The 11,918-nt window shown below is 39.4% G+C and overlaps 1 protein-coding gene across 1 annotated transcript; it reads right to left on the reverse strand.

Moving 5' to 3' along the window:
- Positions 1-26: 26 nt before the first annotated feature.
- Positions 27-11,704, reverse strand: LOC126692937 (uncharacterized). The gene is made up of 4 exons (XM_050388754.1): positions 11,521-11,704; positions 9,876-10,412; positions 724-789; positions 27-562 (listed from the first exon to the last, which is right to left on the reverse strand). The coding sequence occupies exons 1-4, from the start codon at positions 11,647-11,649 to the stop codon at positions 503-505; spliced, it is 792 nt and encodes a 263-aa protein (XP_050244711.1). The 5' UTR covers positions 11,650-11,704; the 3' UTR covers positions 27-502.
- Positions 11,705-11,918: the final 214 nt, after the last annotated feature.

The raw sequence follows: 11,918 nt of genomic DNA on the forward strand, positions 1-11,918 counted from the left end.
ATTGATCACTTCAACAACTGTGAATATGTTGCGAATAAAATTGTATCCATAGCATTATTGACTATAAATTTTAAAATATAGGTCCACGCACTGTTTCTCTATCGCAGTGCTATACAATGGGGCAGGCTAGTTGGAACCTCATCAAACAGAAAATTCTTGCGTTCTAAATATCATATGACTAGGGAAGCTTTTTGTCAGTCCCTGTGATCCTTCAATACACGTACAACTCCTCCCATGAGAGAATTCAGTGAATTCTATAATTTTGTGTGGTTCTTAATCCTTTACATGGGAGAATATTCAAAGAATGTATATACATGGTGTACAGGTCTAATCCAATTGATGGGAAACCCCGGGATCAAGTTGCTCTTTTGGAGACTCATTTCTGCTATCCACTCATCTCATGATAGTGGGATGGCAGAGCACTGAGAAAGAGATCCACTTGCAAAAATAACAGCTGTACACCTAATCTTCCATTGGAATAGAGCTAGCAACTCTTACAGTTTTAATGGTCATCTTCATCAGTTCCTGGGCAGTTAGCCAACAGTGCCTCCACTGATTCATACTGAAAGAAGAAAGATGAAAGGGTGAGGGGAAAGAGCTATTAGAATTTGGGTTTAGTATCATGGATTAGTATTTATAGTAGCAATGTCAGTTTGAGAGCAACATATAGTAAAATCTTAAGCACTGCTTTTAAGTATTGAAACGTAATTATACCCAACTCACCCGACATCCACAGAAGAGGCAGTACTGATATTCATCTCTAAGTTTCATCAATATATCCTGCAAATCCTGCATATAATAGTGTGATTATCACCCACTATACATTTACCAAGTGCATACGTAATGAACTCAAAAGCAAGAGACAGATTATGAGCAAAGATCAAATATGAAAATCATAGCCATGTTTAGATTAAATGTAGCCTAATGATGAAAATGAAGCGATCCTAAGTAATTAAAACTCGGCTGGTCCATCCTAGTTGTCACATCCTTCAGTCCATAGATCATATAATTGTCTTCGCTATATTGATAGAAACAGGTTAATAGCTTGTTTTCACACATAAGCCTATGTCGGTTTTCACTTTTCACCCAGACCCACATACTTGAATGTATAAATTCAATCATAGGAATAACTTGAAAACTTCAAATGCAGATATACCCTGATGACCAATCACTGTTTACGGCTTGAGATTATTGCACCATATGAAATTGCTTTCAATGGCTGAGATTGAAACTTGAAAAAAAGCAACTTTCAATCTCAACCATTAAATAAAAAGTATTAAAATAAGTAAAAAAAATTAAAAGTTAAAAAGTGAAGTGGTAAAAAAAAAAAAATTTGTGAGAGGGGAAGGGGGTAATTGCACCCAGTTCAATACACCGGATCCTAATCCACTGTTTACCATCCCAAGAATGTAAAAGAAGCTTTTATTATAGGGTTTTGGAGTGAAAATTAATAGAAAGAAAGGTCATATAATCACTATAACATCTCTTTCTTTCTTATTCTCATAAAATTAGTTACACTGCAGGAATTGAATCACTCATGGCTCATTTTTTTTTTTTTGTAAACTTCAATTCATATGTTTTCTGTAATTAGACGTGAGAAAGCGAGATGCCAGAGAAAATGCCTGTGTCATTTCTGACTTATATGTGGGCTGCAAGTAGTATTTGCCTTCTGTTTACATCACAAGTATATTGAAGGTGAAAATCAAAGAGTGCTAGTAAAAGAAGAGCAAATTAAAGAGAGATGGAAAAGTTATTTTGATAAACTTTTTAATGGAAACAATATGAAAGATTCAAGTGATTTGGGTAGTCCAATGGAGGATGGAGACCTTAGGTTTGTTCAAAGAATTAGGATGATTAAGATAAAGAATTAAAGAGAGATGGAAAAGATATATTGATAAACTTTTTAACGGAAAAAGTATGAATGATTGGAGTGATTTGGGTGATCCAATAGAGGATAGAGACCATAGGTTTGTTCAAAGAATTTGGACGACTAGGGTAAAGAAAGCATTAAAGAGGATGAAAATGGGAAAAGCCATGGGACCATATGGAATCCCCATTGAAGTTTGAAAGTGCTTGCATGATGTGGGGGTATGTTGGTTGAAAAACCTTCTCAATAAGATCTTAAATATTAAAAAAAATGCCTAGTGAGTGGAGGAGAAGTACTTTAATACTTACAAAAACAAGGGGATATTCAAAACTATACAAATTACCTTGGAATTAACTCATGAGTCACACTATGAAACTTTGGGAAAGATTGATTGAACAGAGGTTAAGACATGAAACAACAATATTGGAAAATCAATTTGGTTTTATGCTAGGACAATCTACCATGGAAGCTATTTTCTTAATTAGATGTCTAATGGAAAAAATAGAGTCCTGTAAGGATCTTCATATGGTTTTCATTGATCTTGAGAAAGCATATGATAGAGTCCCTAGAGAGGTTATGTGATGGGTTTTGGAGAAGAAAGGAATTCCTCTAAAGTATATTAAGTTTATTAAGGAAATGTATGACAAAGCTGTATCTAGTGTGAGAGAACAAGTGGAGGAATCTCAAGTGAGTTTCCTATTACTATAGGTTTGCATCAAGGATCAACATAATTCGAATGGGCCCGTTTGATTGGAGATTTCTAGTATCGTTGTTTAAAATGATGTGAAAACTGTGGTTTAAAAAGTGTTGTTGAACACTATTCATAAAGCAAAAAATGTGTTTGGTACCATATTTCAAATAACATGTTTCAGTGTGTGAAAAAATATAATTGTATGTTTGGTATGTGTGTGTTTTATTTTTTAAAAGCTTACAAGCACAATACCATTTATTATTATTTTTATTTGAGAAGAGAGAATTCAGTTTCTTTTTTGTCTAATCAATTGGGCCCCATGATTTTCAACATATTTACAAAAGTGCCATTGAGCAACGTTGTTTGAAAACTTTTTTTTTGATAAATAACGTAAGAATATTATTAATAATAAAAAATTGCCAAACCGAGTACATTGGGGATGTACTATGGGGGCACAAATCAAGAAACAAAAGAACAACGGTTAAGAAAAATAGAAAAGGAAGAACAAGAAAAATGAGAAAAAACCACACTCCATTCAAAGAGTGTGCGTAAGAAAAAGGATTTAATCTCCAGCAAAGAGCGTTCGCAACCCTCAAAGCTTCTAGCATTCCTTTCACACCAAATCAAGCAATGAGGCACTAATTTCCAAACATCAATGTGACGATGTCGCGCAAACTTTCCTTCCCAAGCCTCAAACAACTCAAGAACAGTATGAGGCATAATCCATTGAATACCAAACAAGCAGAAAGCCAAAGACCACAACTCCCAAGCTATGGAACAATGAAGTAGAAGATGATCCACCGACTCCCCACACCTCTTACACATATAGCACCAGTCAAGCACTATCACTCGCCTTTTACGAAGGTTATCTGTTGTTAAGATCTTACCTAAGGAAGCAGACCAAGAAAAGAAAGCTACCCTTGGAGGAACCTTCAATTGCCATATCATTTTCCATGGATAGGAAACAAGATTAGGAGGGTAGAAGGAACTATAATAACCTCTAACCCCAAAACCTCTATTCCTTGCAGGCTTCCAACAAACCTTATCTAAGCCAAACCCTCGCACTGACGAAGAATATACCAATTCCATAAACTGATCAAAGGCTTCCTCTTCCCAATCTTGTGGTGGACGACGAAATTGCACATTCCAATGAAATCTCCCAGCCGACCAACCCATAACTTCAGCCACTGAGGAATCCTTTGACCTACTAAGACAGTAAAGCTCCGGAAAGGCCTCTTGGAGGGTACAATCCCCACACCACACATGCTTCCAAAATTTCACTCTAGTATCATCCCCCACATCATAAACAAGAAGTTTAGAGAAGTTCAACCAGCCACTTCTAATGTATCTCCACAAGCTGACCCCATAAGGACTTGTCACCTTCTTCGTACACCAACCACCCTAAATGTTCCCGTATTTTGCCTCTATAACCCTCCTCCATAAAGCATCAGTCTCCGAGCCATACCTCCACAACCATTTACCTAGTAAGGCAGAATTAAAGGTACCCAACCCCCCAACCTACAAAGGCCTACAAACCTTGGCCCAATTAAGTAAATGAATTTTAGGTTCACCTCCAATCCCATTCCACAAAAAATCTCTCTGTAATTTCTCCATACGCTTAGCCACCTTACTTAGTAAAGGAAGAAGGGAAAGAAAGTATGTAGGTAAAGAAGATAGTGAGCTTTTAATGAGTGTCACCTTACCCCCTTTAGATAAATACATTCTCTTCCAACCTGCTAATCTCCTCTCCATTCTCTCTAAGATAGGATTCCAATCAGGCAAATCCTTAAATTTTGCACCTAATGGAAGGCCCAAATATTTCAAGGGTAGAGAAGACTATCCACACCCCAACAGACCCACCAAAACCTCATTGGGTACCCCACCAACAGGAACCAACTCGGATTTCCCCAAATTAATATGAAGCCCTGACACCTCCTCAAATCTAGCAAGAATCGCCCTCAAATTAGCAATCTGAGAAGGTTCAGCATCACAAAAAATCAGAGTGTCATCTGCAAATAAAAAGTGAGACACCATCACTGATTGACCAGCCGTACTACCCACAAAAAAGCCTAAGAATTCCCCAGCGGAGGCAGCCACATCCAACATACGACTTAAAGCCTCCATCACAATATCAAACAACAATGGAGATAAAGGATCCCCTTGCCAAAGCCCTCTAGAACTTCCAAAGAAATCAATTGGGCTACCATTGATCAGGATAGAAAACTTTACAGTTGAAATGCAATACTTTATCCATTTTCTCCATTTCTCTGAGAAACCACAACGCTGCAACATATACATCAAAAAATCCCAACTCACATGATCATACGCCTTCTCCACATCCAATTTACACAGCACACCTGGAACTCCTGACTTCAATCTACTATCAATACATTCAGAAGCAATCAAGACGGAATCCAAAATCTGTCTACCCTTCACAAAAGCATTTTGTGAATCCGAAATAAGCACATGTGCCACCCTACGAAGCCGATTAGCCAACACCTTAGAAATAATCTTATAAATCCCACCAACTAAGCTGATAGGCCGAAAATCCTTGACCTCCACAGCATCCACTTTCTTAGGAATAAGGGCAAGGAACGAAGCATTAAGACTCTTCTCAAACACTGCCTGAGTATGGAAGTTGTGGAATACATCCATAATTTCAGATTTCAAGCCACCCCAACAAGACTGGAAAAATGCCATGGAAAAGCCATTTGGACCAGGTGCCTTATCACCATTACACTCATGGATCACCTCAAACACCTCTTCTTCCTCAAAAGGCCTATCTAGCCAACTTGCATCTTCCACCGAGATGCTAGAAAAATCCACATCATCTAAGACAGGTCTGTGAGCCACCTCCTCAAAGTAAAGTTGCCTATAAAACTGAGAGATACAGTCTGCTATAGCAGCTGGGTCTGAAGATAGCACCCCACCCACCATAAGCCTATTAATAGAATTAACCCTCCTATGAGAGTTAGCTATACGGTGGAAAAATTTAGTATTCCGATCTCCTTCCCTAACACAGAGAACTCTAGATTTCTGCCTCCAACATATTTCTTCCAACAAAGTTGATTTTTCTAACTCATCACGAATTCTTCCCATTTCCCCCCTTTCCTCTGCTGATAATCCCCGACTATCCTCCATGTTCTCCAGAACACTAAGATCCTTCCACAATTTTTTAATTCGAGCTTCAACATGACCAAACACCTCCACATTCCATTTTTTCAAATCATTTTTAAGGAGCTTTAATTTATTGGCCAGAATAAAACTTGGTGCACCATGAACCTGGTAGGAATCCCACCAAGACCGAACCCTATCCACAAAACCTTCATCCTTAAGCCACATATTCTCAAATCTAAACGGCATACACCCTCTCTGAAAAGAGCCACCCTCAAGGACAATTGGGAAATGATCCGAGCACAACCTAGACATCCGTCTTTGTGAAACTGTTGGAAACTTATCCTCCCAATCTGCAGAGAACAAAAACCTGTCCAGCCTAGCCTTCGAGGCAACTTCTCTATCATTGGACCAAGTAAAAGTACCCACTTGCAATGGCAAATCAATTAGACCCTGCTCCGAAATAAAATTGGAAAACTCCCGCATAGTAGTAGTGAAAGAATTAGACCCCAAACGTTCGGAAGGGAACCTAACCATATTAAAGTCACCACCCATACACCATGGAACAGTCCACCAGCTATTCAAGCCACAAAGTTCCTCCCATAAAAACCTCCTGTCTCTGAATAGATTAGGACCATAAACACCAGTAAACGCCCAAACAAACTGATCTAACACACTTGTAAACTTACAAGAAACCGAAAATCTCCCCACTGCTTCCTCCATTTTATTCACTACCCGAGTATCCCACATCACTAACACCCCACTAGAAGCTCCACAACTACCTAAATAAGACCAGTCAACATGTTGGCCACCCCACAAACTACGAATCACCGCTCTATTAATCAGCCCCATTTTGGTTTCTTGAAGACAAACCACATCTGGCCCCCATTTCCTAATCAGATTTCTCACCCTGAGCCTTTTATCCTGCTCATTCAACCCCCTAGCATTCCAAGAAATAATCTTCGCATTCATTGATAAGACACAACTGCCCGCTTAGAACTTGCACTCCTTGCTTTATTTGGATCATACTCAACATTCAAAGAAGACAACAAATTTTTCAACTCCCGCTGACCTTTCTGACCTGACTTGACCAACTTCATCTATTCACCCACCACAAGTTTCTGTTTATCTTTCTTTTTGGCCTCTATAGCTAATAACAATCCTGTAATCTGCTCCTCAAAACCTTCCAGCGAAGTGCCCACAGATTTCTTAAAAGTCTTTATCCTATTGGTTACCCATTGTGATAGTTGACAATTATCCACACTCTCCTTACAATCAATCTCCTTCACCTGAGTGGACACCAACTCCAACGGACCTTCAGTGGCCAAAACTACCACAACTAATGGCTCATCACCTCTCTCACAACACCTCAACCTTTCATCAAATTCCCACATCTCATTCTCTGTCCCGGGAACCACAGACAAAGACTCTACTGGCCCCACATCCTCATCTGCCCAACTAACCATTTGCCCTGCATTAGTAATAGACACATTACCTGGTACACACTCACCCTCCAAACTAGAGCAGATTGACATACAATCTGGAGATCGATACAAAGACAATGGGATCACTAATTGCCTACCATCACGCAATTGTAGCATCCATTCTTTGGAATTACCCTAAGACTTATCCAAGTCTCCAACCAACTCCCTAATAGTGGGGCCCGGTAAATTAACTCCCTTAGACTCAAAATCATAATTTGTAGTATCCGAACCTTCTGAACCCACAAAATCCTCTTCCCCATCTTCCTTTGCCACCTGAGGAGACTCACTGTGTGCCTGGACCACCCCCACTAGCTTAACCGGCATGGTGGAGGGCTGGGTCTGAATTCTCGAACCACTAAGACTATCAGCACCTATCACTTCCAGTGCAAAACTAGAAGACATCGTGGCCGAGGACAACACCGGCACCACCATCGACCCACACAGGTCACCGATCACTGATATCAGGTCGTGGGATGCATGGGCCACTTCCTCTAGTCCTATCGGCACGGTGAGAGCTGAAGCGAACCGGTCCAGGCTGAGCTGACCACCCTCGCTGGCCACTATCGTCGCTGCCACAGAAGAGCCCATGGTCGAGATCACTTCCGGCGACGTCGCAAGCATCACCGCTGTAGTGGGTAAGTCCCTGGAACTCTCAAGTTTCTTCGGTTCAGTGGTTTCACTCCTACTCAAGCTCGTATTAGCTAAACAATCCAGATGAAAGGACTCTAGAACATTAAGGCCATTAGTAGAACTCTCTCCAGCCTCAAAGAAACATGGGCTTGCCAAACCCAGGCCCACAACAAACCCCTTACTTCCCAAAAGGCCCACTGTTTTACTTACGTTATCTGTCTACTTGCATGGGCCCAGCCCCACTGTTTTACTTATGTTACTTACGTTATCAATATTACTCTCCCTTACCACCCAGTTGCCAACTTTTTGACCACCCTTAACTCTATCCCAGGAAACCCGCCTCTTTCCAAACTCATTCACAGCCACAATCAGGCCTCTCCCTAACCAACGTGATCTCCTATTATCATGCAACTTTCCAAACTCAACAATTTTTGAATTCGAATTAAAATTCAAAGGAATATTGAGCTTATTTCCCTCCGGGATTTTCTCCTCAATATTATTCTTACCATTAATACTACCTTCTCCACCCTCACCACCACCCATGGCTGCCTAGGGAAAATTTCCGGCCTGAGTTTCATAAAGTACAACCTGTGTGTGAGAATTGTCTCTCGGACGCTCCAAAATCTTCTCCACGGCACCATCCTTGACCTTTTCTTTGATAAAAGGCTGCTGAATAGGCTTCAACCTTGCCTATACTGGAGCTTTAACAGCTTCCACATAGGACCTAGTTTTTCAAACCTGCTCATACTTGTACGGTACAAAATTCAATCCACCCACCGCATATTGGGAAGGTTCCAATATTCTTAATTCAATCCCAAAAGTTCTCCATCCTCCTTGTGACTTACCAGCAGGAATAATGATAGTTCTCCGCAACCCCCCAACCTTAAGCTCGGTCACAGATAAGTACTGTCCAAACGAGTTGGACCCTCGTTGCAAAGTATAGGCAGAATCACCATCCCTGAACGTGAAAAAATGCTTCGGATTAACCCCTATCACGGTGTGTTCCAGACTCCGCATCACCAAGAGTGTTGCACTCTTACCCATAAAAACCGATTGCATGTAATATTTACCCTGTTCAAAAATCTTAAGGGAGTAAAAGTTCCTCCCTTCCTCCACCACCAACTGAAACAACTTAGATTCAATAAAAAAACTTCTAAATCCACCCATACTGAACCAATGAAACAAACTAAAACAAGATTTATGACTAATTCGAGGTAGCCAGGCCTCCAAGGAACCTACTGCCTAAGGCTCATTGAGAGAGACAAAAAAAAAAAAAAGTAGTTCATACTTAATAGGAAGATGACAATAACGTTGTTTGAAAACTGAAAACTGGTAAGAGGAATTTTCAAAATTCAGTGTTTAAACACCCTAAAATGAGCAATGTAACTCAAACACTCTAGTAAAAAACACATTTACCAAACGCGTTTTTTTTTTTTTTTTTTTTTTTTTTTGGCTCACAGTTTTCATTGTATAAACACTGAAAACAGTTGTTCAAACACCCTAACCAAACATTCCCTATATCTCTTTGTACTAGTGATAAGAGTAGCCCCTATTGATAAAAAGATGAGGAGAATCATTTGAGATGATTTAGTCATATTTAAAGGAGAGCGAGTAATGAACCAATAAGAAAGAGTGAGTTGATCCAAGTAAATGGAATGGAAAAAAAAAAGTAGAAGGCCAAAAATAACATTAGTAGAAGTAATAAAAAATGACATGTCAATTAGGGAAGTAACAGAGTTAATGCCTTCAGATAGAATAAAATGGAGGAAAATAATTCATGCGGTTGACCCAATCTAATTGTCGAGGATCCATAGCTAACCCCAAATTTTGGGACTAAGGCTTTGTTGTTGTTGTTGTTGTTACATCACAACTTAAAAATCAGATAATGATTACTGCATAGTCTGGTTGATCCATCTAAGTTACTATTGCAGAAGAGAACATAAGAACCAGCATAAGAGGCATTCCTGGCCAAATGAAGAAAATGTTCCACTACCATTTCACAATCAAATGACACCAATTTCCATGTACTAAAGCCAAAAATAGCTTATGCCTAGCGTCTAGATGACAAACATAAATGGAAAATACGTACCTCTTCTGTTATCTCCTCCTCTTCATCTTCTGCCTGTTCACCCTCCTCTTCATCCTCATTCTTCTCAGGCTCCACAAATTCCTTATTCTCCAATTGATCAAGAGCGGCCTTTGCCTTTTTAAAATTAACTACAACTTTTCGACTATGCCACTGTGACTTCTGCCAAGACCCAAACTCTACCATCAAAGTTTCTACTTTTCTCCTCTTCTTCTCAGCCATGAGCTCCTCCTCCTTCCTCTTCTCCTTGTGGGGGTCCTCTCGACCAATCCCAGCTCGTGACCTTCGAATCTCAATCCCCACAGGTTCAATCCTGCCTGACCCCTCCTTTCCTAGGGTTGAACCAGGAGTGTACCCCATTTGCTTCAGAAGTTTGAATCCAATGTTGGATTGTGGGATTGGTGCCTCCACTTTTGCTAATGTTTGCTCATCCTCCTCTTGCTGCTTTCGCTCTCTTTCAAGTTTACGCCGTTCTTGCCAGTTTAAAATTTTGGACTGCTTCTTGGAGGATTGAGCAATTAGGGTTTTGTTGTTGGAGACCTGCGGAAAGCAAGGAGAAAATAAAGGAAAAGGCAAGTTATTTGCAAAACAATAATTTAAACAATAAATATATTTCTTCATTCTCATTGAACCCAGCAAAAGAAAAGTAGAAACTATAATTTCTTTGCATATTTTCCTCAATTTTGAAGGCAACCGAACCGGGTAGTAGGTTTGCTTCCACTTTCCTTTGAGTCAATCTTGTTCTTGGTAATTCAAAGCTCTGGGTTTCTTGTTGGAAAAATTAAGCGGTTAATGTTTGCATACTAATAATCCTTAAAGAAAAAGGTTTAAGTATTGTTCCATTTGGTCCCTAAAGTAGGAAAAGAAAGGAAAAATAAAGAAAATTATGACCCTATCTCCCCATTTGTTGTTGAGAAAACTAAGTTAACCCACTTTAAATTTCATGTCTAAAAAGGTTCAAGCATCAAGCTGAAAAATTGCCTAAATTTCAATCTGAAGAAATTTCAATTTTTTTATATTTTCTTTTTAACCCCAAAGCGTTCCATTTCTTGGTTTAAAAACATTACTTTTTAATTCTTCCTCCTTGCTGATGACCCAAAACAAACACTAATCTAATATAAACATAGCTTCATAGTTCATGCAGCTAATTAGATTAAAATATTGAAAACCAATAATACTGTTTAAACTCCCGCCAAAATACATACAACACCACATCAAACATTTTCTCATCTTTCCTTTTTTCATTTTTCTCGGCAACCAAACAGGGTTTGTATTCTACACTATTAAGCCCTTTATAAATAATAAGCGGAAAAAAAATACTTCAATTCAACAGGCTCATAATTTTCACAGGAACAAGACAACCTTAAATATGAATTAAGTAAAAAAAGAAAAAGAAATTTTCTCCACATTACGATTACTTTAGGGTTTGGAATTTTCCTAGAAGTATTCAAGTGGTAGGGTTTCGTTGTCGAATAATTTGTGAAACACTGGGGCAATTACGCGCTGAGAAAGTAACGAAAGAGAAAAAGAAAGTAGAATTCAGTACTAAGCTGTGAAGTAAATCGTAAAAGCGATAGAACCCTAGACAATTTTGGCAATTATTATTGTCACAAAGTTTTCTAGGGAACCAAACAAGGCATAAACTGACCTTTTTGGAAGCAGGTTTTGGAGGGAGAGAGGTTTCCGGTGGAATAAAACGAGAGAGATCCCCCATGTAGTCGTCGTCTTCTTCTGGTTCCTCAGCTCCATTGGTGTTGCCTTGGTTCAATTCCGCCATGGTTGAGACTTGAGAGAGAGCTTCGTTACATTTTTTACAGTGAGGTGAGGCTTCGAGTTTCAGGGCTCAGGAAATGTTCTCTTAATGGGCCGAACTAAAAAAACTTGAAGCCCAACTTGGTGAGCCCAAAAAAAGTTACACATGACATGAGCACGTGTTGGTATATTAATCGTAACGGAATTTGCTGACGTGGATGGATGCCAGCTCAGCAAAGATTCTATTCAGTATCAGAGTGTAAACTGCAAAGTACAAACCTCCACAGTAAACAT

The sequence above is a fragment of the Quercus robur genome, chromosome 7 (genome assembly GCF_932294415.1).
Source record: "Quercus robur chromosome 7, dhQueRobu3.1, whole genome shotgun sequence".
NCBI lineage: Eukaryota > Viridiplantae > Streptophyta > Magnoliopsida > Fagales > Fagaceae > Quercus > Quercus robur.

What these genes read in the sequence shown, in the direction of transcription:
- LOC126692937 (XM_050388754.1), bottom strand. Translation starts at nt 11,649, where the DNA reads ATGGCGGAATTGAACCAAGGCAACACCAATGGAGCTGAGGAACCAGAA. An exon ending in CAAAACCTGCTTCCAAAAAG is followed by an intron (nt 10,413 to 11,520) that starts GTCAGTTTATGC and finishes TGCTTTCCGCAG; the next exon opens with GTCTCCAACAACAAAACCCT. An exon ending in GCCTCTTCTGTGGATGTCGG is followed by an intron (nt 563 to 723) that starts GTGAGTTGGGTA and finishes TTCTTCTTTCAG; the next exon opens with TATGAATCAGTGGAGGCACT.